Here is a 24,714-nt window from a genome sequence, read left to right on the forward strand (position 1 = left end):
TGAATCGAGCAGATGCAACCTTATTGATGAGATGTGACCGATAAGATGCAGTTCTATGACATGACCTATATATGTATGGTTCAAGACAGGGCATTCACACTGTTGTCATTTTTTAATCTGGCAATCTAGGGGAAAGTCAGTCCTCTGACTGAACAGGCGGGCAGTGCATGTCTTGAAAATTCACACCGGTGTCCTCAGCACGGCGGCTGAGAACCCGCACCTGCAGGGATCCTCGCGAGGACAAAATGTGATACCACAGGGAGACCCGGAGGAGTCTCCTTCCACGGAGACAGCAGGGAACCAGCCGCTTTGCCTAAGTCGTTCCCTGCCCCGTTCGGCTGGATGTCTGTCTTATCTACTGTGTGGCCCCAACCAAGGGCCTCTGACACCAAACTTCCAATTTATTATCAAATGTCTACTGTATGTCAACGGCAACACAAAGGCACCGACTCCGGGGAACAGGGATGACAGGCCACGTGCAGACGCCACGCGATGCCTTGGTCTCCTGGCCGCCGCGGCTGGTGGGAAGGCGCCCACCATGCACCAGCCACGCCCCCGGCGCAGGGACATGCCTCCTTCCCCCGGCTGTGTAATGGGGATGCCAGCAGCACCCACCGCCCGAGTGAGCGGGTGAGGCGGGGGCAGAGGGAGCTGAGGCGGGGGCCTAGCGGATAACGGTGGTTCCTCTGGAGTTTCATGAGGTAACTTGTTATCCACAGAGAGCTGAGGTGCAGAGAGGGGAACCACGCTGGAACGTCAACTGCGACTCCTCTCAGACGGCTCCCTTCAGAATTTGCTGAGCCTCCAGTCAGAATGGGTTCCCCAAGACACACACACAGTCTCGTCGTAATACTTTTTTTATTACAATATCCAAAAAACTGAGTATGCAAGTTGAGGAGGTCTCAAGACCCCTTCTTTGACTGTAGGAATGTGCCACCTCAAGATAGAATATTTAATCTATAAAGAAGTTCAAGGTAAAGAAAAAAGAAAACAAACATTCTGTGTGTCTTTTCCTACAATTACACATTCCTTTGTACACCCTGAAAAACCCTGTAAAGCAAATAATATACATATAAAATATATATATATGTATATATTGTGTGTGTGTGTGTGTCAAGTGTTGGTAGCGTCCCTTCCCCACAGATCAGCTGTTTTCCTTAATCATCTGTATTAGTGTCAACAAATGGCTACAGACACCTATCACGTGGAGAATTAAATACAGAACTGTGAATTCAAACACCCAGAGGGCAAGAGGAAAAGCACTATGTGGATGGCACACCCGGGGTAAATCACCAAACGTCTCTTTCCGAGCGGCGGCCCCTCTGCCGACGGACCTTCCGGAAAGCCTTCCTTATTGCAAGCACAGCCCCGAAGGCACTGGCAGCTCCTCACCGCTGCCTCCCTGCTGGCTCCGGGGCTGCTCCCAGCAGACGTCCACCCTGGACACCAGGGAAGGGCCAAGGGCCGAGCAGGGGCTGCTGGGAGCGGGGCCTCCGCGTGCGCTGCCGGGTCGGAGCCCAGGCTCGGGAGGCCCCGGGAGTGCGTGTGGATCACTCCGCCACGGGCAGCTTCCGTGTGTGTTCCCGCTGCACCGTGTCTTCTCACTGCGGTGCCGACGCAGGAACAGGCTGCACAGACTAAGGCTGCTTCCCACAGAGCAGAAAGAAAGAGAGCAAGCTCGCCCCTCCTCCGCCTCCCTTCTCTGCACCGGCCAGCAGCAGGTGGCCTTGGACACGGAGGGAGGCCCGGGTGGCAAACAGGAGCAGGAGGAGACAACGGCCTGGACAGAGAGACCGGCCAGGCAGAGGCGGCCCCGGACAGAGTGGCGGTGCAGAGGGGCCACCCAGCAGCCTGGGGAGCGAGTGCGGCGCCGAGGCTGGAGCGAGGCCGGCGTCACTGCAGGGCCCGCACGAGGTAGAGCTTCTCCCCGCGCTCGCTGGTGAAGATGGGGGCCTTTTTGTAGTGCTCCACCAGCTCGTCCATGGTGTGGAACCGCCGCTGCCCGATGCAGTACACGCTGTCCACGAGCTGCACCTTGAAGTGCTTGTTCTTCCCTGACGCTTTGAGGGACACGGAGAAGTCGCTGGGCTGGGGAGGCAAGAGACACACGTCAGCCTGGCCGGCCTGGCGGAGGCTCCCGCCCAGAGCCGCAGCCACTGGTCGTGCCCAGCGTCAGGGGGAACCGCCGCAGCTTTCACCCCCACCCCAGCCGCACACACGCAGTGGCAGCCGCCTAGTGACTGGCCACACAGCTAAAGGGACGATGCACCTGCTGCCTGGAGGACCCCGCGCCGCCCAAGGCTCTGGGGGTCTGAAGAGGAGAAAAGTGAAATGGTGCTTCCCACGGTTTTGCTGCTGGAAGTATTTCAGTTCTTTTAAAACTGGAGCTTTGTTACGGAATGTGCGGTCGAGGGTTAGCCTGGACACTGAGGGACCGACCTGATCTGTTCATTTCCAAAGCTACTTTTTACAAACTGGGAATTTTACAACAGGGGCTTGTGCACAGACAGCAGCTGAAAGGTTTTCTTCTCCTGGCTTCTGCCACCATTAGACATTCACCATCATGTCCTAATCTGCCCCAGCTGCTTGGGGTCCATGGTTGGAACATCGGCCCTCCCACCAAAAGGTCTTGGGTTCGATTCCCAGTCAAGGGCACGGGCCTGGGTTCGGCCGTGTGCAGGAGGTAACCAATACATGTTTCTTTCTCTGTCTCTCCCCCTACTTTTCACTATCTTTAAAAATCAATGGAAAAAATATATCCTCAGGTGAAGATTAACAAAAACAACAACAACAAAAGCTCTAATTATAAGCTATTTATAAAAGAAAACTTTAAGAGCAGTGGAAAATCCTGGTTGCATTTTAAACACGGATCATAAACTCTCAGAGGGGCTGTATATTGGTTCAAGCACAGGTTTTATTGAGAGATGTTTAAATTTGTTGTATGTCAGTACCACACTTATAATTGAATATATTTTAGAAAGACATCATTACTTGTATTAAAATTAGTCTTTTATCTCATTTATTGAAAAATATGCAGAAGACATTAAGAATGTTCTTTAGGAAAAAAATTGATTAGTTCAATAAAGAACAATTATTTATTGAATACTAACTACACAGCAGTCAGGCTGTGCCCTGGTACTGTATGTGTGTGTGTGTGTGTGTGTGTGTGTGTGCGCGCGCGCGCCATGCATAGTATGTGTGCTGGTCCAGTGGGGAGACAGATAATAAAAATAAAGACCGTTATGACCTATTCTCACTAGTTGCAAATTGTGGTGAGCTCTATGGAGAGGAGGAGAGCACACCGAGGCAGGCCAGGCTAAGTTAAACACGAGCGTGGGGGCAGGCCAGGCTCCTGAGGAAACTGGGGGAGCCGCCCTGTGTGAGGTTGGGGTGCTGGGGGAGTGGAACTGGGCACCGGCGAAGAGAGGGAGGGAAGGGCCGCCTCTTTGGAGGCAGTGTGGCCAGCAAGGCGGAGGCGGAGGGATGCTGGCCTCCCTCAACGGCCTCAGAAGCAAACCCAGCTGCCCCCGCCCTGCGACCCCCTGCTTCCCCCCCATTCTGTCGTGGCCGCATCAGCTGGCCCTGCCTGCAGAGATCCAATCAACGAAAGCACGTGCCATGCCCAGTCCCGCTTTCCCTCCTGCTCCTGTAGCTCTTTGGGCCCCTACCCCATCCTTGGCCAACCGCTCCTGCAAGGCCCAGCTCAGAGGTCTCCTGAGGACGCCGCCTCTCTCCCAACAAGAAGGCTCTTCCCAGGCCTGGGTGAGGTGCGCCTCGGCAGGCCCAGTGTGTGCCAGCCGCCCACCCACGCCCATCCCTTCACCGTGCTCCTCACTGCATCCCTCCGACACCCACGACACTGCTGCCGAGGACACAGCCGGCCCCCGCCGGGCCTCCACAGCATCCTGCACCGTTTGTTAGGCCGAGTTTACAAACATTTGGTTAAAAGTGTGAGAATCTTGCAGAGCAAGAGCTAACCCATGTAAACACGTGAAATGGGGTCTCAGAGAGCCAGCCGCGCCCGTTAGCACAGGAGAACCAAAGCGGCTGCTGTACTTAGGGCTTGTGGCTCGCTCTGCCCCAGACAGACCGCGGAACAAGCCTGGGGGCCAGCGGGCGGAGCTCAGAGACAGGAAGGCTGGTCTCTGCGAGGCTACCTCATCTCAGGGGCACGGCCACACACGGCAGCAGTGGGAGAACACAGACCTGGAAACTACATTGCCAATTCAGACTCCGAGAAACGAGTCATCAGGAACGCTGACCTCACCGATGACCCTGTCGACCAGCCCTACTGACATGGTTTTCTAAAGCACCAAGCGGCATTCTAAGCAATCATGTGATCACACAGTTCGCAAATCCGGATTATTTCCTCAGGCCCAAGCCACCTGCAGAGGGAAGCAGCCTCACTGTCCTTACACTGCTGTCTGAGCCGCCGTGTGGCTCTCGGAGCAGGACAGACGGACCCAGGACAGAGCCCGCACCCACACCGCGCCCCCCACGTCAGACCAGCAGCTCACACCGCACCCCCCCGTCAGACCAGGGGCAGCTCACACCGCACCCCCCCCCCCCCCGTCAGACCAGGAGCAGCTCACACCGCACCTCCCCCCCCGTCAGACCAGGGGCAGCTCACACCGCACCCCCCCCCCCCCCCCCCGTCAGACCAGGGGCAGCTCACACCCCCCTCCCCCCCCCCTGTGAAGTGACAGGGTTGCTTCTCATATTTGCACCTGTCAGGGCGGGGATCGAGCCTGCAACAGAGTACTGCCCTTGACCTACAGAGTACTGGAATTGAACCAATGGCCCTTCAGTCCGCTAGGCGATGCTCTATCCACTGAGCAAACTGGCTAGGGCTCAATCTGGAGTTCCTGAGCCCTCCAGGGGCTGCTGACACAGCTGCAGAGCAGAAATGAAACTGGGGCCACCACCGCAGTGATTCCCACGGTCAAAGTGTGAATGGCACTCACGGGCTCTGATCCCCCCCAAAGGAGGGCGTTCCCTGGCCAACCTCCCCACCGCTGCAGATCCTTTCTGATTCTCAGCCCTGCAGCAGACATGGGTGTGTGTGTGTGTGCGGGCGCCTGCGGGGCCAGCAGACACTGCGAGGGGGGGGGTGCCTGCGGGGACAGCGGACACTGTGGGGGGAGGGGGGGTGCCTGTGGGGACAGCGGACACTGTGGGGGGAGGGGTGCCTGCGGGGACAGTGGACACTGCGGGGGAGGGGGTGCCTGCGGGGACAGCGGACACTGCGGGGGAGGGGGTGCCTGCGGGGACAGCGGACACTGTGGGGGGAGGGGGGGTGCCTGTAGGGACAGCGGACACTGTGGGGGAGGGGTGCCTGTGGGGACAGCAGACACTGTGGGGGAGGGGGTGCCTGTGAGGACAGCGGACACTGTGGGGGAGGGGTGCCTGCGGGGACAGCGGACACTGCGGGGGAGGGGGTGCCTGCGGGGACAGTGGACACTGTGGGGGGAGGGGTGCCTGCGGGGACAGCGGACACTGTGGGGGGAGGGGGTGCCTGTGGGGACAGCGGACACTGTGGGGGGAGGGGGCGCCTGTGGGGACAGCGGACACTGTGGGGGGAGGGGTGCCTGTGGGGACAGTGGACACTGTGGGGGGGGGGAGTGCCTGCGGGGACAGCGGACACTGTGGGGGAGGGGGTGCCTGCGGGGACAGCGGACACTGTGGGGGAGGGGTGCCTGTGGGGACAGCGGACACTGTGGGGGAGGGGTGCCTGCGGGGACAGCGGACACTGTGGGGGAGGGGTGCCTGTGGGGACAGCAGACACTTTGGGGGGAGGGGTGCCTGTGGGGACAGCGGACACTGCGGGGCAGGGGGTGCCTGCGGGGACAGCGGACACTGCTGGAGAATGTTCCAGTCTCTTCCCTCCAAATTGAGCCGGTCCAGGACCTGACAAGCCATCTGCTCCTAGGGACAGGGCCAGGGTGGGAGGTGGGCGTTCTGAGGGGCAGCGCCACAGCCCGGCCTTCTGGGGGCACCGGCGTTTAACACTTCCTCAGCCAAGCGGCGCCATCCTTTCCTTTCCGTTGGTAAATAGCTGTTTTTCTGCATCCGTGACCTCTTGAAGGCAGGCATCTTCAATCGAGAGGAGTTCCTTTACCTGAGCAATTGGCGAAGGAACTAACAGGTTAGAGGCCAACTGCACTCCGCTGATCCCTTCCCTCTGCTCAGCTCAGAAAGGCCGGTTGGGAATTTTACCTTAGGTCACCCTCTGTGGTTGTCCAATCTGCCTCCTTCTCATCAGAATAGACTCAGTTTATACGTATGCCACTAGCTGTCAACTGATATTCTTCTCTTTGTTTTCGCCTCAGACGATCTTTTCACCAGCAGTTTCTGTTCTCCTGTGACCGTGTCTCTGAAATATTTACACCAACCCACACAACATGATCAAGCGTTATCGGTCCATCAGTGTCTGAAGAGCACTTCTTCGCACGAGGGAAGAAAAATCAACCGTCAGCCGCAGAACAGCCCTCACGGACCACGGACCTTATCTCTAAACTAGGGGTGTCGAACTCAATCAGAGAAGGGGCCAAAATCTAAAATCCAGCCTAAATCGCGGGCCGAATGGTTTACTGAACAGTCATAAACTGTCATTGTGATGGAAACGCAGCGGAGTGCAGTGATGACAGCGCAGTGCGGGCCACATTGCAAGGCCTGGCGGGACGGATTTGGCCCGCGGGCCTTGTGTTTGACACATGTGCTCTAAACCATCGAGTTTACTGTCCATGGTCACGTCAGCATGCGAGTGCTTGCCCCTCCGTGCCTCCAGAAGGTATTTCTTAAAGTTACATTTAAATACCTCAGAGGGAACGTTTTAGAATGCCATCCTTCTCATTCTCTGTCTCTTCACCACATCGTGCCTGCTTGACTGATCAACAATAAATGACACTCCGAATGTCACCGTATGCACAGCGCGGTCCCCAGAGGCTTGGCAGATGCCACCTGCCACGCCCAGTGGTGCCCAGACACGAGCGCCCGGATCTCCCAAGGGCGCTACCCCAGGGACTCAGGTGCAGTGGATCTGCGTGGGGCCGGTCATCTATTTCTAGCAAGTTCTCTGGCGACACGGCTGCTGCTGGCCCAAGAACCACCCTTGGAGAATTAAGGCTATGGAGGCTGAAGACATTTTGCAGGGCGCTCTCCCCTCACTGCGGAACTGCCTTGCTTGGCTCTGCTGGTCTCCAATGGCTGGGACCCAGCGGGCACTCCCAAAGGGGAACGCTGGGCTGGGAGGAAGGCAGTGGGCAGGCCTGGGTGCGCACACGCCCACGCTGCACGGCCCCCTGCTTTCTGTGCCACAGCCCCGGGGGAACGTGAAGGCACTGCTCTCTGCTGCTCTGCACACTCCTGAGGCCACGGTGAGGGCCACAGAAACACCCCAACCAGCAAAAGGGGAAGCTGAGATGAAAGGGGTGCGTGCTGATGCAAATCAAAACCACAGCCACCACTCCCACCGCGAGGAACGCCTTCTCCCAGGCACACCCTCTCCCCCTCACCCCTGACACCGCCACCTGCTCCCCATCTTCATGGCTTCTCATTTCCACCATGTCAATAAACTGAAGCACACAGTAAATCTGCCCACGCTATACCCTGGTTATTATCATTATTGAAAACAAAACAAAATTGGAAAGCAAAGCCTGTTGGTGTGAATGTGAAGACTGAGCCCCTGTGCCCTGCCAGTGGGAATGCGAATGTCACTGCCGCTGTGCAAAGAGATGAATAAAAAAAAATGAAACCATGAGTTACCATCCGACCCAGTACCTCCACCTGGATCTGCCCCCAAAAGCCCGGCAGGCAGGGCCCGCGCTGGCTCTTGTACACCGGCTCAGAGCAGCGCTACACAGCACAGCCAGAGGGTGGCAGCGCCATGCCCACGGCAGGGTGGATGGATACACAACGTGGTGTGTACACATCAGGAGGGAACGCCACCGCCTCCCAAAGGAGGCACACGGACACATGCCACAACAGGCTGACCCCGGGGACATTACATGGAAGCAGGCCACACGCATAAGGCCAAACACTGTCCGATCCGCCCATGAGGTGCTTAGACTAGTCACACTCCTAGAGACAGGAAGTAAGGAGCTGCCAGGGGCTAGTGGGGGAGAAATGGGGAGTCAGTATTTAATGGGTGTTGAGCTTCATTGAAGAAGATGGAAAAGTTCTAGAGATGAACGGTAGCGATGGTTGTAGGACAGCGTGAATGCACTCAATGCCACTAAACCTATACTTAAAAATGGTCACAATGGTAAATTTTGTTATATAGACTTTGCCCAAATTAAAAAAAACAAAACTTGTAAAAAATTGTTTAAGTGTTAGTCTAAAAAGATGTGAGATTCTGGCGGCAACATCGGAGCCATGATAGAGGAACCCAAAGATCAGGGTGGGCGAGACACCTGCTCTTCCGGCCACGGACGCCTAACTCCCCGCAGAGCTCCAGCCCTGCCCAGCGCCTCCCAGACACGGCCTTTTCCTGGCTCACGGCCACCTGGTGCCGGGCCAACGGTCCTCCTGGGGCAGCGCAGCCGGAGACAGGCTCAGACCCAGTTCCAGAAGCAGGAGAGTTTGCTCCCCTCTGGGCGGGTTCAGGCGACGATGATCGCTGAAGTCTGCATTCTCCTAGGAACCAGTTTTCTCTGACCTTCCAAAGGCTACAGTGACACTGCTGGCTCCGGCTGACCACCCCGGGCTCCCAGGATCCTCGAACACCGGTTAGTAAGATACGTAGAAACCACCCCCCGGGCCATCTGGAGACCAAAGTGTGACCATTTCCTGCAGAATTCCTCCTACAAGTTACAAAGGAACTGTTTTCAAAGGACAGCTGGTAGAGGCCCAGCCAGGGTACAGGTCCTCCATCAGGAGATGCGTGCTGGCCTTCCAGGCGCCGGCCAACATGCCAGAACAGAGCTGAACCCAGACGCTGCGCCATCGGTGCCGCCCCCTCAGCTCCCTCCTCACACCTGACCTGGAGCTGCAGCCTTTCCCCAGCGAGAAACCCCATCGTCCTGGCGCCAGCCTGGCCGCGGCTGCTCCTGCCCCTTCTACTAGTGCGCGCGCACACACAACAGGACAGAAAGCGCAGTTCAGAACCCTAACAATTCCTAGTTTCCTCTCGTTGCCAGCGTGGTGTGATCACAGTTACTGGGAGCTAGGTCTCACTGCGCCTCTTCTAGAGCCAAAGGGAGGGCAGCCCCAAGGAGAAGCACACTCAGGCACATCTGCGGCCACCATGAGAGAGAGACCGGCAGGGAACACCGAACACACGGCCATCACGGCCGGTCTGCACCGTGCCCGCCGTGAGAGAGAGAGACCGGCAGGGAACACCGAACACACGGCCATCACGGCCGGTCTGCACCGTGCCCGCCGTGAGAGAGAGACCGGCAGGGAACACCGAACACACGGCCATCACAGCCGGTCTGCACCGTGCCCGCCATGAGAGAGAGACCGGCAGGGAACACCGAACACACACAACCATCACAGCCGGTCTGCACTGTGCCCGCCGTGAGAGAGAGACCGGCAGGGAACACCGAACACACGGCCATCACGGCCGGTCTGCACCGTGCCCGCCGTGAGAGAGAGACCGGCAGGGAACACCGAACACACGGCCATCACGGCCGGTCTGCACCGTGCCCGCCATGAGAGAGAGACCGGCAGGGAACACCGAACACACGGCCATCACAGCCGGTCTGCACCGTGCCCGCCATGAGAGAGAGACCGGCAGGGAACACCGAACACACGGCCATCACGGCCGGTCTGCACCGTGCCCGCCATGAGAGAGACCGGCAGGGGACACCGAACACACGGCCATCACGGCCGGTCTGCACCGTGCCCGCCGTGAGAGAGAGACCGGCAGGGAACACTGAACACACGGCCATCACGGCCGGTCTGCACCGTGCCCGCCGTGAGAGAGAGACCGGCAGGGAACACCGAACACACGGCCATCACAGCCGGTCTGCACCGTGCCCGCCGTGAGAGAGAGACCGACAGGGAACACCAAACACACGGCCATCACGGCCGGTCTGCACCGTGTCCGCCGTGAGAGAGAGACCGGCAGGGAACACCGAACACACGGCCATCACGGCCGGTCTGCACCGTGCCCGCCGTGAGAGAGACCGGCAGGGAACACTGAACACACACGGCCATCACGGCCGGTCTGCACCGTGCCCGCCGTGAGAGAGAGACCGACAGGGAACACCGAACACACGGCCATCACGGCCGGTCTGCACCGTCCTGCACGTGCCAGCCGCAGAGCCCTTCTCATACGGCAGTGCTAAGAACTTATCTGATCCAATTTTTAAAAGTTCCCATTACAGCTTCACATATTAGGGAGGAAACATTTCTCACAGGTACTAGCAATTTTACATGAGAGTAACAGAAATACTTAAAGGGCACTTAGTGATTTAAGGAATTTTATGAAAATACTTCTAAAGATGAATTACTTAGACACACATATATTTATGTTTTAGTTGCCTGTGTTCCCTTCTGCCCACTTCTCTCCCCATTGTGTCTGCAGGCCTGAGGGAGGGTGTCTGGCCCTCCTCGTGGCAGCACTAAGCTAGAGCCACTGTGTCTGAGCCGAGCGAGCCTGTGCAGCAGCACGGCCGCAGGGAGCGGGAGGCGCCCGAGGCCGCCCTGCGCCATGGCTCGGGCGCCCACACCGAGGACCACACTCGGGCGCCCACACCGAGGACCACACTCGGGCGCTCACACCGAGGCTGTGCGCATTCTGGGTAATTCCTTCCCTGTCTATGTGAGAATTCTCCTTAAAGTTCCACCAAGGTGCCAGGGCCTCGATGGGCCACACGATGCAATGTGCGTTCTCCCGCCGACTCGGTCTCCCCAGAGGTCACCGCCACATTCAGGGGTGACTGCAGGGAGCACAGACGGCCTCGTGGCCTGCGGTCGGGAAGGCTTCCCAGAAGCAAAGGCGCCTGGAAGGCCCCTGAAGGACGTGTGCACTTTAGACAGGACGGGCAGGGAGGGAGCTGTGCTAGACTTTTCCACGGGTCTGGAGGAAGAGGGAGCTGAGTCCAGAACCGACGGCAGGAACACAGGCCTGAGGAGGGAGAGGGCGAGGGCGAGGGTGAGAACGCTGACACCTGGAGAGGCAGGTGCCCACAGAGAGCCGCCAGCTACTGGGGGCGACGCAGTGGGGACCGGCCAGCCACCAGCGGCGTCCCGGCTCTCACCGGACCGAGCCGCACAGCCGCCCTGCGCCTGTCCTGCTGAGCGTCCCATCAGGCGAGTTTTAGGTCAGACTGCTCTCTCGTCTGCTCCCCACATTTACCTCCCGCCCCTCAAACCAAGCTAGCATTGCAGGGACCCCACTTTTTGGAGTTCATGCTACCCCACTTCACTTGATGGAAGACCTGCTTTTGCTAACCTAAAGTTCAGAGGAGAATGTTCCCTTTTACGGAGAAAAGCTGACACAGGGCTCAGACTGTCCTGCCAGCGCCATCACAGGGGCAGCACGGAGCCCCTTCCCACGCCGCAGCCCTCAGCTCCAGCCCGAGCCTGACCTGTCTGCCCGCCGGGGCCTCTCTCCACGGGTTTGCATCTTGGCAGGGGTCCTGGGTGTCAGAAAGGCTTCGGAGAGCTCCTAAGGGTGTTCACTGAAGGAAGTAAAGACACGTGTGTCCACGGAAGCCGCCCGTGCCCACCCCTCCGTGTCCGCAGAGATAACGTGTGAGCGCTGCCAGGAACCAGCGCATCTGCTGGCGCCAAGCGGCTCCTCCACCGCACCGGCCGTGGGGAAGGGCAAGCCCACAGCCGTGCGGACGATGGTGGATGTGGCGTGTGCTCCGTCAGTCAGCTCACACTCGAGGAGAACCGTCTTTCAGTGCGTGAAAGGCCCGTGTGCCGCCGCTTCTGCTTCAGACGCCGGCACTGATCACAGCGCTGCCTCTCCTGTCGGTGTGACTAGCTCCTCTGGACTATTTGGTTTGACTCGGTTGGTAATTTTTGGGGTCTAGGTACGCTCAATTTTTCCATGGAAATTTATGATAATTGCTCTTCAATGACATCATTTGGGTTTACAAAACATTCATAAGCACCTTATTCTGCAAGAGGTGGGAACCTGCATTTTACTTTCTTTTACTTATAACGTAGCAGGAAATGCCGCGATGCTCAGTGCCTCCCGCGTCACTGACATCACTGACGCCAGCCTCTCGCAGGCTGGGCGCCGGCCTGGCAGGCAGCGGCGCAGGGGGCCCTGGGCCGGCGCTGAGCGCTGGGCCCGCCATTCCTGAAGCCGAGGGTGCGCTCAGACATGTAATGTCAGCAGCTGTGAAGGCCCAGACATAGAACTTCCATTGGCTACTGAACTGCAGGCCTGACAACTAAATAAAACAACTTCTATTTCTGCAGCTGGAAGGTGCTCCTAGGAACCTGTCCATGTCTAACAGCACCCCATTCTCAGGGGACATCCAGAAACCACCGAGCCAACCGCGGTCTCAGAGGCTGGTGAGCAGCCACGGCAGGAAGACATCCTCGCAGCCCCGTCTTCTGAGCCACCGGGAGGCAGCTCTCCCTCCTCTCCGACAACCGAGCGCTTTCTCACCCTTTTGTTGTTAATCCTCACCCGACGACATTTTTCCACTTTTTTTTTTTTAGAGAGGGTGGAAGGAGGGGGGAGGGAGAGGAGAGAGAGAGAATGACAGAGAGAGAGAGAGGGGGGGGAGAGGGGGAGAGAGAGAGAGAGAGAGAGAGAGAGAGAGAGGGAGAGATGTAAGAGAGACACATCAATTGGTTGTCCCCCTCACAGGCCCCGATGGGACTGGGGATGGAACCTGTAACCCAGGTATGTACCCTTGACTGGAAACCAAGCCTGCAACCCTTCAGTACCAGACGGACGCTCTGACCACTGAGCAAACAGGCCACAGTCGCTTTCTCATTCTCGACCAGAAACAGAGCAAATACATTTAGTTACCAAACTCTAAATAGCTCTAAAATAAACAGAAGTACTTTACGAGATGAATTTCACTCACCAAAAGCTGACAGTCGTGCATAAAAGTGAACTCGACAATAGGGTTAATAATTCTTACCTTTAAGCATGTTATAGTGCTTAGAGTTGTAGTATTCTGCAGAAATGGAGTTTAAATTGCTGCTATTAATGTGTATAAAACCATTAGGACTGCATAATAGATACATGCAGTTTTCAAAGAGTGGTCCCGAGACCCGCAGCAGCAGCACCAAGGAATGCCTGGGCCCAGGCTCCGGACTCGGGGGCTGTGGTGGGGGCAGCCAGCGCTCCTGTGCCAAGTCCCCAGGCTCCGGGCACTCAGCTCGAGCATCGCTGACGCGGAGGGACTACTCAAACTGCCTCAAACTGAGTTCTAGCTAACATTAGGATTCCAAGCCCTGGCCGGTGTTGGTCAGTGGTTAGAGCATCAGCCACACACTGAGGGGTCTCAGGCTCAATTCCCAGTCAAGGCAATGTACCTAGGTTGTAGTTTCGTACCTGGCCCTGGTCTTGGTGCATGCAGGAAGCAGCCAATTGATATTTCTTCTCTCTCCTCTCCCTTCCCCGCCCTCCCTTCTACTCTCTCTTAAAAAAAAAAAAAATCAATGGAAAAAAATATCCTGAGGTGAGTATTAACCAAAACGAATTGGGATTTCTATAAGAAATGTACAGGGCAGGGGAGAAGTGGGTTTACAGTTGTTTGCATGGAAAACAATACAGTACAAGAATAAACTGTGTTTGGCGTAGTCACAAACCTATTTTTACTCCACCCTGCAATCTGAAAAATATAGCAAGGAACTTGCTTTTGTTCTGTTCCTTCCTGACCAAGTATTTTTAATAGACCAAAAAAGAACAAGGGGTGAAACGAACTATTAGTGCAAATACTGTGTGCAGTAATTATCTTTGGCAAGATAGTGTTTCTCTGTCAGAAGCAACATGCCGATGACAGAACGTTAGGCTCTGCACGCACTGCTGCAGGGGGCTGCTGTCCCGGGACCTTCATTCTGACGGAGGAAAACGGCCCCTAAAGACAGGCAAACGCGGCCCCTTCGCAGCCCCCACCGTGCTCCGCTACCTTCTGAGTCACCTTCCGAAAGGGTAGGACGTAGCCAATGAGAAGACAGAACCGCAGCTCGCACAGCCCCAGTTCTGGCTGTCCCTACTTGTAAGGACAGCGTGGAATGGGGCGGGCACACACCAGGATGAATGGTGGACAGGCAGAGGACAGTAGCGTTGAGGTTCCTAGGTTTAATGGGCTATGGATGAGCAGGCAGAAGCGTGACTGTCAAACACCAAGAGTGAGGAACGGTTTATTTCATCTTGAGCTGCTAAGGATGCATGACAATGACGGGTGAGAGGAGAGCAAAGGAGGAAGAGAGACGACGGGAGAAAGAGTATTAGGGGCTGAGATTCAGAGAGGAAGCGCCACGGCAGGTGGCCCGGCCGGTCCCCGCGCTCACTGGTGAAACGTGTCTAACAGATACCCTGCACAGTCGCACGTCACCGACACCGGGGCCACAGCGTGGCAATGTTCTAGTTTGTTTTCCCAAAATATGCTCTTCTCCCCCCAAAAGTGCATATTTCCTTGGATTCCCAGTTGGTATATTTTTATCTCTCAAAACGGAAATATATTATACAGTTTAAAATGCAAAATACCGACAAGCAGGAGTCCAGCTTATGGACACTGTAGCCACCAGGCAGCCTGTGAAGAGGATACGACTTGAAGATGCGCTCTGAGACAGCCGCTCAGCTTAGCCAGCCCGGGCGCCCTGTGTGGACTCGGGAAGGTCCAGGCCCAAAGGCTGAGAAAAAAGAGGCCTCAGGCGAGGATGCCACTGAGCCTCAGCGATGCTGAGGACGAGCCCTTCCGTCCCGCACACTGCGAGGTGGACGCTGGACTCTGGACCCAAGCCCTCCCCGGCCTGTGGAGACGGAGAGCCAGGCTCTGCCCTCAGTGAGCAGGAAAAGGCCCGAGGAGAGGAGAGCAAGAGGCAGCGGCAGTGGATGGAGGAACAGAAATAAGCAAAGATTTGTCCATTTGCCCAGTTGGCAGTTCCACAGCAGCCACAGGTGACAGGCTGTGAGGGAGCAAAGCAGCGACTGTCGGGAGCAAAGCAGCACGTGCCTCAGAGCCTGGCAGCAGCCCTTCGGCACAGACAGGCACAGACCCATGGGGCAGGCAGCCTGCACCCAGTCAGGCCACACGGCATCCCCAGACCAGCAGGCCTGTGGGTGCAGAGCCGGTGGAACTGGAGGCAGGCACATGTTTGCAGTGGCAGCGTGCTGTGGTGTAAGTGAGGACAGTGCACACCATCCGAAAGGGCCCCTAGATCGTTAAAATCAAAGGTAAACAGCGTTTCAGTTATGGAGACAGCCGGCCATGAAGCAATGTGAGGCCAACAAGACACGCCCACGGCCAGTTCTCAGATGGCACCACACAATGCAAGGGCCCTCCCAACCAGGACCTCCTTCAGGCACGCTGCCTGCACACAGCGTCCACGGCCATGTCCACGGAGAGCAGCAGGCCCCCGAAGGCCAGCCACCTGCGAGCCGCTGTTCTCACGCCCTCTTCCTGAGGACTCCCTTCCCCAAGGCCCGACAAGAGCCACCGTGAGTGGGGCTGGTGTCTCCATACGGGCCTGCTTCAGCCCGCTCTATCTAAGAAGTCTCTTCAAACCCAGGTGTTCTAAGTCAAGATCACACCTTTCAACATGAAATTACATTTACCCCTTAGGGGCTCTGGATCCATCGCTTTATATTGTAACTAGAGGCCCAGTGCATGAATTCGTGCACTGAAGGGGTCCAGCCAGCCCGGCCCCAATCGGGTGGATCGGAGCTGGGCCTGTTGGGAAGAGGAGATGGTGGGAGGTTGGCAAGCTAGCTAGCTGCCCCAATCGGGCGATCAGGCGATCAGGCGATCAGGCCCAGGCTAGCTAAGGGAAGGGGCTATGGGCAATTGGCTGATAGGTCCCACCCCCAATTGGGGGTGGGACTGGCCATGGGGAGGGGCTGTGGGCAGTGCCTGGCTGGCCCCACCCCTGAATGGGGTGGGAGTGCCAACTGGGGACTAGTGGCCTGGGGGAGGAGCCTATGGGTGGCTGGCCAGCCGGCCCTGCTCCTGATGGGGTGGGGGGGTCGATCTAGGGCGAGGCCAGGAAGGAAGAGGGGCTGCAGGAGGATGGTGGGCTGGCCCTATCCTCTATTGGGGTGGGGAGGGGGCAATTAGGGGCAGGACTGGCGAGGGGGAGGGACTGCAGGCCAATCAGGGTGGTGAGGGCCCATCAGGGACACAGCCAGCTGGGAGGAGGGGCTGCAGGAGGTTGGCCGGCCAGCCCTGCCCCCTATTGGGGTGGTGGGTGCAGCCAGGGGTGGGGCAGCCAGGGGGAGGGTCTGCAGGTTGGGTGCCCAGCCCTGCCCCCTATTGGGGTGGGGCTGACTGATCAGGGGTGGGGCTGGCTAGGGTTTGGCTGGCGGCCCCCTCTTGATTGGGGTGGGAGAGTACAATCAGGGGAAGGCCTGCAGTGGGTAGGGGCTGCGAGGTTGGCTGGCTGGCTCCACCCCCTGATCGGGCTGGTTTGCTGGCCTTAGTGGGTGTATAGTGACTGGTCATTATGGCCGTTACGGTAACTGGTTTTTTAGATAGATAGTTAGAAAGAAAGATAGATAGATAGATAGATAGATAGATAGATAGATAGATTGCTTTTCCAGGGCTTCCTCTGAACTTCTGCTCAGAAGAGTTAAACGTGCTGCCGTGTGTCCTTCTGCCTGGAACGAATCCTAGGAAGCTGTGCGCAGAGCTCACATCACAGGAGAGCCAGTGCTGTGAGGGGCCAGGGAGGAGGACTCTGGCAGCTGGACAGGAAACGTCAGAGCTCAGGTGCAGTTAGTGACCAGGCGGTGTGCTTGCCCAAACACATCCATGGAGGCCGCTAACTCCACAAGCTGCGGACCCCACAGCGGGTCTGATTCCCACCACTGTGGGCTCCTGCTGCCTCAGGACGGAACGTACCACGGCTGCTCTCAAGTCTGACGGGAAAAGCATTTCTGTGGCCTTACCTCCTCACAGATCAAGCACACGAATCTTGCCTATGCACTCATACCTGTGGCATCAGCCTTTTCAGAGCACAATCACGGCACCCAGCACACACTTACTAGTTGCATAGTTTGCATTTAAAAACCTACATGGAAGCCTGCCAAGACAAGGCAACGTAATCACAATGAACTCTGTCTATAGAACTCTTATTTCTGATTTTTGGGGGGCAGGGTTGTCTAACTATACGGAAGGTGTTTTTGCAGAGACCTGTAAAACCAGTTGAGTATTTCCATGACACTCACACATGTGCACGCACATACAAACACAGGCATGATCCTGGCCCAGTTCCTCCAGAGGCTCAAGCACATCCCCAAAACACACACTCCAAATTCGCCAGCTGCTGGCACTGCCCCTCTTGGGGCCAGGCGGCCTCTGACCCCGCGTTCACACACACGAACTCATCTCGCTCTGGAACTGCCTTTCCTTCCGTCCCTCACAGACCTCCCGAAGCCGCTCAGAGGCGCACGGGGGTGGTGCTGCGGCAGCAGCAACCTCAGGAAGACATGATGCACAGGGCTTACAACGAAACCCAACCCCAAAGGCTGTCAGAAACAGTGCGTCCGGCTGCGAGCATGTCTGGGCCTGGAGCGGAGACAGAGGAAGCACAGGGCCCGGGAGAGTCACTGACGATGGAAAACGCAGAACATGATGTTCAGGTCTGCAGAACGGAAAGGGGAACCCTGGTGAAGGGAAAGGCCACCCTCACGAAGAACGCTCTCACCTGAGCGTGCGTCTCCCGGGACACGTGGCCTCGTGGAGTGGAGACGGCCCCACCCGCACGGCGGACAGGGTGCACGGAGCACGTCTCCCACAGGGACACTGGCCAGTCCTACCCACACGCCTTAGAAAGAGCCCCCGGATGCTCTTTAACTCCGGGCTGTTCAGTCTGCACAGGAACGGTGCACACTGCCACGCTATGCACTGTTCACACGGACACACAGGCGGACACACGGACACTCAGGCACACGCACACACGTTTCCTGTTTCTCCTGGGGCCTCCCGGCGCCGGGCAGCCTCGCGCCCGGCCACTTACCGAGGACTCGCTGTCCCTGATGAGGAAGTCGCCCTCGCGGCCGCGCTCGTTGAGGGCGCACTCGGCCTGGTGGCGGGTCACGTTCCCGTAGTACCACTCCCTGCCCGCGAAGCGCCCGCTGCCCGCCGGCCCCGGGTAGCTGATCTGCGGGACGTGCGAGGGGGGCAGGACCGGCCCGTCGCTGAGGACCACCACGTAGTTTTTGGGGACAAGGCCGACCTGCCCCCGGGCGTTTCTGCACTTCCACCACTCGGGGTCGTTCTCCGGCTTCTCGATCACCTCCATGGTCTCTCCCTTCTCGAAGTTGAGCTCCTCCTCGGTGACCGAGCTGAAGGGGTACAGCGTCTGGACCACGTGCAGGACCCGCGCCCCCTGGCCGTTGCTCAGGGGCGCGCCCCGCCGCAGGCTCGGAAAGCTGGGCGACTCCGCGGCCGCCTCGTCCGCCTCCTCCAGGACATAGTTGGAGGGGAACCAGCCGATCTGCCCGTTGTAGCTGCCCCGCCACCAGCCGTCGCTGCACTTCTCCATGACGGTGACCCGCGACCCCTTCACCAGGGACAGCTCGTCCTCCCTCTCGGCCACGTAGGCGAACTTGACGAAGGCGGGGATGTTGAGGTCATAGATGCGGTCGGCGCCCCCGTTGGCAGGGTACTCGGCGTCCGTGCTGGGCGTCGGGGACGCGTCCCTCGCGCTCGTCTTCCTCTTCGTCTTGCCCAGGCCTGTGGAGACACAACAGGGCTCAGTGGGCACCGGTGCCTGCAGCGGGCGCTGCTGGGCATCTCGGGCATCCTGATGCCACCTCCCTGCCCGTAACACTCAAGGGGGAATCCGCCCCACCGGTGCCTGCAGCGGGCGCTGCTGGGCATCTCGGGCATCCTGCTGCCACCTCCCTGCCCGTAACACTCAAGGGGGAATCCGCCCCACCGGTGCCTCAGCGGTTAAGCCTGGGCCCGTTGGACTCCAGCCAGGGTGCGAGCTCAGGTAGCAGCTGATCCCCAGGAGGGGCGCGAAAGAGACAGCTGATTTATGATTCTCTCTCATCGATGTTTCTCTCTCTCCCTCTCCCTTCTCTCTGAAATCAATAAAATGTGAAAAAAAGGAGGGGGGAATCCACCCTGGTTACAAACCAGGGTGCCTCATTGATGGCTGCAATGAGGGACTACAAACTGAGAAATGCTAAAACTGATCTCTTTCCTTTACTCTTAAAAAACGCTAGAGTAACAGCAGCACAGAAGATAACAAAATAGTACAAAGTTAATTTTCTTCCGAAATGACTAAAGAATTCCTGAGCCACTCAGAAAAAGAAGGGATAAAGGCACAGACAAGATGTACGCACATCCTTGTTCTGGGCAGGAAGTTGGACTGAATGGACTCAGGGGACCAGTTCTCGGGAGAGCCGGGCCCCAGCAAGCAGAGCTCGCCCCAGCAGGCTGCTCTGCGCCTCCCCCAGCCCCGGCGCCTCCCCTCCACTCCTGGGCCTGTGCCCTCCCGGGGCTGCCCTGGGCAGAAACCCGTCCCCTTCTCCTTGCTTTTCATCTGCCAACTCTTTTCTTCCCAAACAAGGCTCATGTCCCACACAGGCTGTGATGAAGGCAGAATTTCTCTTATTGTGACCAAAATCCCGCTTAGTGGATCATAAAACCCACCTGGTGGGTTGTGACCAACCTGCACGTGTGTGCTTTTTCCTAGGGGAATTATACACAAAAATCTAACAGAGCATCAAACACCGTATTGTTCTTCCGGTGCACATGTGAGCGCGGGAGGTTGTAATGTGGAAATTTTTTCCCAGAGCAGGAGCAGCAATCTGAAAGCCCCGTGGCAAGCGCTTTACCCTGGACAATGCACGGGATTCCGAGCCTCCAGCCGGGAGCTGGGGAGGGCGGCACGGCAGGGCTGAGGGAGGCATGGCCTGGGCAGAGGAGGTTACAGCTGAGGGGCGTGCGGTTACCTTTTCATTGAAAACAATAAGCAATTTTAACATTCCTGAATGAAATTACATGCATGAAAGGCTGAGTTCTAACAGAAGTTTGACTGTTATCCGTGTTAATGGTCAAGATTTTAAAGTCAAAAATCTCATGTGCTCCTTGTGAGATCAAGGAATGGTAAACAGACAACTTTAAAATATGCTCTAACGGTCACCTTTCAGGTTAGTTCTGCAGATTTAAGATGCAGTCAGACAAGTCTGACCATTCAGAAATATACTCAAGCCGATTCACTTAGACTTGACGCACCATGCATGAAAAGGGGGCGCAGGTAAACCTGCAGGCTCCGGGGAGGCCTGCATGGCAGCCTGACAGACTCAGAGGCCGAAAGTACCACTGGGGATGGTGTGAAATTAGAACTCCGAACTAAAAGCAGGCCATGGTGGGGAGTCAGTCTTTACTGTGACTGAGCTCAGTGTCTCTCTGCATCTCGGATGCCTCTGGAATGTCAGTAACCCCTCAGAACACACCCACCAGAGCTACGGAACCCCTATTGTTCCTGTCCCGAATACCATCTGCATGTGTAGTAAATGTTCACTATCCCGTACCCACTATAAAAGTATGTGTCTCTGTTTTACTCTTTATCCAATCCCAGAGGTTTCCCTTTTTTGCTTCTCCCTGTCCCCTTAATTGACCACCGGTAGATTGTACGTAACCCCCTTACACCTCCTTCCTTGACTCTAATAAAAGAGAAATACGCAAATTGCCTATATCTCTGCTACACCCACCAGCCAATCAGGAGTGAATATGCTAATTAACCCAACAAAGATGACAGGCTAATTTGCACATGCAGGCACAGAATGGCAGGGCAGGGTGGGACTCCTGCTATGAGGGGGAGGGTGGGAGGTGGAGGGAGCTAGAGGAGCGGTGCTCCAGCCAGAGCAGAGACAGAAGGCGGCAGCCAGAGTGAAGGCCTGGGTCCCAGGGGCCAGAGGAAAACCGGTGCGGTAACCAGGTGAAGGAAGGCCCATTGCACGGATGTTCGAGGAAAACCGGTGCGGTAACCAGGGGAAGGAAGGCCCAGTGCACGGATGTTCGAATGTTCGAGGAAAACCGGTGCGGTAACCAGGGGAAGGAAGGCCCAGTGCACGGATGTTCGAATGTTCGAGGAAAACCGGTGTAGTAACCAGGGGAAGGAAGGCCCAGTGCACGAATGTTCCAGGAAAACCGGTGCGGTAACCAGGGGAAGGATGGCCCAGTGCACGAATGTTCGAATGTTCGAGGAAAACCGGTGTAGTAACCAGGGGAAGGAAGGCCCAGTGCACGAATGTTCGTGCAATGGGCCTCTAGGGTATAAAATAAGCTGCAAAACTGCCTTCTCGGGAGCCTTTTCTCAATCCGTTAAGATTTTGCTTTCTAGAAATTGCTATCAATTTGGTTAAAATTAACTCATAAAACTCTCTCCCAGACAGTATCCAGTTTTAGGAGCTATAGGCAAAGACATTTTATTTTTGTTACTAAGTTATCTGTAACATGAACCACCATTAACTAGAAAGCTTTCTTATACTTAAAATGCCAGTTATACTAAGTTAAGAAAACAGGTTATTAATTTGTGGGAGTTCCACCATTGAGTTAGGACCTAATTTTAAAGTCAACTAAAAATTACAAAAGGCTTTTGTTATTAAATGCTAAGAAGATCTGACAAGATTTGATTAAGGTATAAAGTAACTGAAATAAGTTTTCACATCAGAGTTAGAATATAATGTTTGGCTTCTAATAGCTTTTCATATTATTATATGTGTATATAATTTATATTTAGTAAGAACTAGATATGTTGGCAAGATTCAGAGAATATCCAGTTCTAACATTTATGATAAAAATATTTCAACATATAAAGGGGAAAACCTCAAGTTTACTAAACTTAAGATTTTTTTAAAGGATGACCATTTAAGATCAATGCACTCAACCTCACTAGCCACTAGGGAAATGCAAATCAAAACTACAATGAGGTACCACCTGCTGGAGTAGCCATCAACAAGACCAGCAATGACAAGTGGTGGAGAGGTTGTGGCCAGAATGTAAACTGGTACAACCACTATGGAAAGCAGTCTGGCGATTCCTCAAAAAAATTAAGAACAGAGCTACTGTATGACCCAGCAATCCCACTCCTGGGTACATACTCGAAAACCTCAAAATCATGTTTTCAAAATGATATATACACCACTACGTTCCATGAGCACTATTCACGGTGGCAAGACACGGGTAACAAAGATGTGGTAGCTATACATGATGGAATTCTACTTAGCCATAAGGTGAAATCCTGCCATTTGTGACAACATGGGTGGACCTGGAGAACATGATGCTGAGTGAAATAAGTCAGTCAGGAAAAGCTACGAACCATGTGATCTCACTCACACGTGGGCTATGAAACTGGAACTCGTGGGCACAAACAGCAGTGAGGTGGTTGCCAGAGGGAAGGCGGGTGAGGGTGGGGTTGGACGAGGCCAGACACATGGTGACAGAGGATGATCTGACTTTGGGGTGGGCACACAGTGCCATATACAGACCGTGTAGCCACAAAATCTATACTTGATACCTACATGATCCTATTAGCCAAAGTCACCCTAATACGCTTAATTGAAGATCAACACGGCGGGCTCTGCTGGTGTTTCACCTGCCCAGCAGCCTCTCTTCTCCAACCAGCTCCTGTCTGTGGCTTCCGCAGGGCTCCACCTTGCGGCCACGGGGCCAGCTCCTCAGGACCAGTGCGCATCGGGGTCACCATCCTGGGCGCCCACGCCTGAGGTCGGTGTGGAGCATGAAGGAGGGGGCAGGGCTCCTCAGGACCAGTGCGCATCGGGGCGGGTGTGTGTGTGTGTGTGTGTGTGTGTGTGTGTGTGTGACCATCTGGGTGCCCACACCCGAGGTCGGTGTGGAGCGTGAAGGAGGGGGCAGGGAGGAGGCCCACGGAGAAAGACAGAGCCCAGATGACACGCATTGAGCCACTCCGTCTAACCACAATTCCCAACGATGGAGATAAATCCTCTTTACATTTTTTCCGCCTCTTCCTTCTTTTTTGCAGTAACTACCTTCTGTCACTTCACTTAAGAACTCTGAAAACAAAAACAAAAACAAAAACAAAAACCCCAAACTCTCCTCCAAGTCTCCCTTCTCTTCCCTTCCAGCCCTTAGCGATGCCAAACTTTATTCCCACTCTCATCTGAGTGGGACCCGGTCCGAGGCGCCCTAGACCACGGAGAGTGCTGAACTGTATATACCGTATTTTTCGGACCATAAGACGCACCGGACCATAAGACGCACCAGTTTTTAGAGAAGGGAAATGAAGAAAAAAAGATTCTGAAACAAATAGTGTCCTAAAATATTTTATGTGCATTAAAACCCAACATCACAGTCATAAACACATGTAATCAACCCTGTAAAGTAAACAGCAGCATTTAGAACCATTTTAGAGCCGGGCAAGCACACAGAGACCACACAGAGCCGGGCAAGTAAAAAAACTTTTTTTTTAAAGTATATGTGTAGGCTATATTTGGACCATAAGATGCAGGGACTTTTCCCCCCCACTTCTGGGGGGGGAAAAGTGCGTTTTATGGTCCGAAAAATACGGTACTGTTTGTTTCCTACATACGTGCCTGTGATTAACTTATCAATTAGGCAGTGAGAGATTCATAGCAATAATATGCTAGAGTCCAGTGTTTCCCAAACTTTTTACATATGTGTACCCCTTCTATAATTTTCGTAACGCTGAGTACCCCTCGTACTCATGAGAATGTAGAATTAGGCGCAGTGCATACCCCCACCAAACTCCGGTGCAACGCGTACCCCTACCAAACTCCTCCCGTACCCCTGGAGGTATGCGTATAACACTTTGGGAAGCACTGTTAGACCAATTTTAACAACACACTGTAATGGAAGTTGTGTGGATGGCTCTGGGCCCTTATAAAGTAAAATAAAAGGACATGAGCACAGAACCACAGCACTGGGTCCCCGAGACAGTTGATCTGATAACCGGGTGGCTACTGAGTGCCACGGGGTGTGTGTGTGTGTGTGTGTGTGTGTGAATACAGTGTGGATGGTTCCTATCCCAGTGCATGGGACAGTGCGAGCCTTCATCAGACTATTGAGAACAGCATGCAATTTAAAAGTTATACTTTATTTCTGGATCTTTCCATTTAATATTTCCAGATGCAGTTGACCCCAGATAGCTGAAACTGCGAAGGCAAGACGGGGGTTAAGCTGGGGGACTGCTGCATCTGGGTAAGTTGAAACGGGCGCAGTAACACAGTGACGCCTAGATATAACGGGCTGATTCGGGCAGGGGTGTCCGTGACAGTCGGAAGGCCAGACATAACGAAGAAGGTTTTCCGAATAGGTATGTTAAAAAATGGACAAATTAGTTCACCTACACTGCCTTACGTAGATGTGTCTGTGATTAAAAGTAAGTACGTAGGAAAAGCTGTTTCACAGAAAAGCTTCCTATATGCATCCCAGTGATTTTAAATTTACACTGAATAGGCATAGTCAGTGCGTGCGTTCAGTCACCTCGGAAAAACAAAGCACAGGCTGGCGTGGCCTGGCGCACGTGGAGCACAGGCCAGCGCGATCAACTGCTGCGGAAGTCACGCCCGTGACAACAGCCCCTTACCACGCCGGCTAACCATTCCCGAAC

At 55.5% G+C, this 24,714-nt stretch overlaps 1 protein-coding gene across 2 annotated transcripts in view; it reads right to left on the bottom strand.

Annotated features, from left to right (window-relative positions):
* Positions 1 to 1,758: 1,758 nt before the first annotated feature.
* NCK2 (NCK adaptor protein 2) overlaps positions 1,759 to 24,714 on the bottom strand; it is a 108,742-nt gene continuing 85,786 nt past the window's right edge. For both annotated transcript variants that reach the window (XM_036454026.2, XM_036454024.2), the window contains 2 exons: positions 18,103 to 18,821; positions 1,759 to 2,088 (listed from right to left, as the gene is read on the bottom strand). In XM_036454026.2, the coding sequence (XP_036309919.1) occupies positions 1,894 to 2,088; positions 18,103 to 18,821 (914 nt within the window). In that variant the 3' untranslated portion in view covers positions 1,759 to 1,893. The remainder of the gene's footprint in view (positions 2,089 to 18,102; positions 18,822 to 24,714) is intronic.

Source organism: Pipistrellus kuhlii, unplaced genomic scaffold (assembly GCF_014108245.1).
Source record: "Pipistrellus kuhlii isolate mPipKuh1 unplaced genomic scaffold, mPipKuh1.p scaffold_m20_p_27, whole genome shotgun sequence".
Classification (NCBI taxonomy): domain Eukaryota; kingdom Metazoa; phylum Chordata; class Mammalia; order Chiroptera; family Vespertilionidae; genus Pipistrellus; species Pipistrellus kuhlii.